This window comes from Cryptosporidium muris, genomic scaffold (assembly GCF_000006515.1).
Source record: "Cryptosporidium muris RN66 scf_1106632353995 genomic scaffold, whole genome shotgun sequence".
NCBI classification, from domain to species: domain Eukaryota; phylum Apicomplexa; class Conoidasida; order Eucoccidiorida; family Cryptosporidiidae; genus Cryptosporidium; species Cryptosporidium muris.
This window is the reverse complement of record NW_002196603.1, coordinates 1-1,876: the sequence shown is the minus strand read 5'-3', so window position 1 is coordinate 1,876 and position 1,876 is coordinate 1. Positions and strand designations below refer to the sequence as shown.

At 27.1% G+C, this 1,876-nt stretch overlaps 1 protein-coding gene across 1 annotated transcript, besides 3 other annotated features; it reads right to left on the bottom strand.

Moving 5' to 3' along the window:
• Positions 1-22: 22 nt before the first annotated feature.
• Positions 23-93: a sequence feature (AT_rich).
• A 213-nt stretch (positions 94-306) lies between these two features.
• Positions 307-327: a sequence feature (AT_rich).
• An 85-nt stretch (positions 328-412) lies between these two features.
• On the bottom strand, positions 413-1,651 carry CMU_022540 (uncharacterized protein; the record flags this gene model as incomplete). The annotated part of the gene is made up of 1 exon (XM_002142931.1): positions 413-1,651. One exon carries the CDS (start codon positions 1,649-1,651, stop codon positions 413-415), a length of 1,239 nt encoding a protein of 412 aa, XP_002142967.1.
• Positions 1,652-1,769: 118 nt separating this feature from the next.
• Positions 1,770-1,793: a sequence feature (AT_rich).
• Between the last annotated feature and the right edge of the window lie 83 nt (positions 1,794-1,876).

Here is a 1,876-nt window from a genome sequence, read left to right as displayed (position 1 = left end):
ATTGGAATTTTTTCAGAAAAAGAAAAAAAAGATATATTTAAATATATTTAAGAAATTTTATTGTAAAATTAATTTAATTAGATAAAATTTTTAGATAATGAAAGATAATTACTCTCTAAAATTGTATTTCAAAAAAAAAGAAAAAGTGATAAATATAATAGAACAATGATTAAATTAAGAATAAAGTCTGGAGAATTGAATGAAATATATTTCAATTATTTGTTATTATATAAGTTAGATTGACACTAGATTATATAGGATTGGTTTAGTAATATGAGATATTTGATTAATTAATTAGTTAGAGACTTTAATATTATATTTAATAAACGACATAATCAAGACAAAGTAAATTATACAAACTATAAATTTTAATTATATCTAATTAGCAACCTATACAAAATATTAGCAATTTTTACATAAACAACATTCTGAATCTTCCCCAAAGAGAATATAGAAGAGATTTTAAAGATTGATTTTTTTGATTAGATAATTTTGATGGTTCATTTGGTTTAATGTGAGGTGCAGATGATTCATCAGATGGTGGTTGTTCAATTGGTTTAATGTGAGGTGTAGATGATTCACCAGATGGTGGTTGTTCAATTGGTTTAATGTGAGGTGCAGATGATTCACCAGATGGTGGTTGTTCAATTGGTTTAATGTGAGGTGCAGATGATTCACCAGATGGTGGTTGTTCAATTGGTTTAATGTGAGGTGCAGATGATTCACCAGATGGTGGTTGTTCAATTGGTTTAACATCAGATGTAGATGAACCATCAACTGATTTTGTAGTTGATCCACCAAATTTCATTTTATCTTTAGTAAAGATAATGACCTGATTTAAATCTTTATCAAAGGAAATTTCATATCCCCATGGAGAATTAGTATAATATCTAATATAAGTATCAGAAAAAAGGCCTTTAGGGATATAGAAGGTATTACCATTTGATGCATATATCATACCAACTGGTATATTAATAGTATAATTCATATTGGGTGGAAGTATGATCCCTATAAAAAGATTGGATGACCTAACAATAACACTTTGAAGTCTATTATTAGGACTTATTATAATTGAAGATTTATCTTCAACAAAGTCTTTAATTTGAAATTCTTCACCATCATTTATAGTGACTAGTGATATTATTCCTTCAACCTTAATATCTTTTGGATATATTGTTGATGTAATATAATTCCAATTAGCAGGTGGTGTAACTATATGCCAAGATTGAACTACATCATTACTTATTTGTCTTACATGACTTAATTTATTTGTTAGATGGCACCTATAAAAGAAATTATCCCAAAAATTGAATTTAACAGATTCACTAGGAGGTTTCAATGTAAGGGTGTTGAATAAAAAAGTAAAACCTTTATGAGTTATTACAGCATCACCATTAGTACCTTCAATTAAAAAATCAACTTGCTCTAAGGCACCAAAAACACATATAAGTCTCCTGCCAGTTGCAAATAACATAACTCTAGTATCATTAGAAGTAGATCTATAGTAATAAGAGCCAGATAATATATACTTGTCTAATGTACCTCTAGTATATATAGCCAATATAAGAAGTTTACCAAGATCATCAGGCACCAAAGGTAAGACAGTTGAGGAATGTATAACATTATCACTGGGGTCCTTTAATATTTGCATATCTCCTTGATAATCTAAAGAGATAGTATCTATATCTATACAATATGTTGATGTAAGGAGATGACATAATAAAATGTTAAGGAAAAAATAAAAGCTGAAGTAATTAAATACTGATATCATTAAATAATAAAAAATATATAATCAATTACACACGAAAGAAAAAAGATAAAATACAGGGTTGACAAATTTAAAAATAACTGGATATGAAAATGTATAAATTGCGGG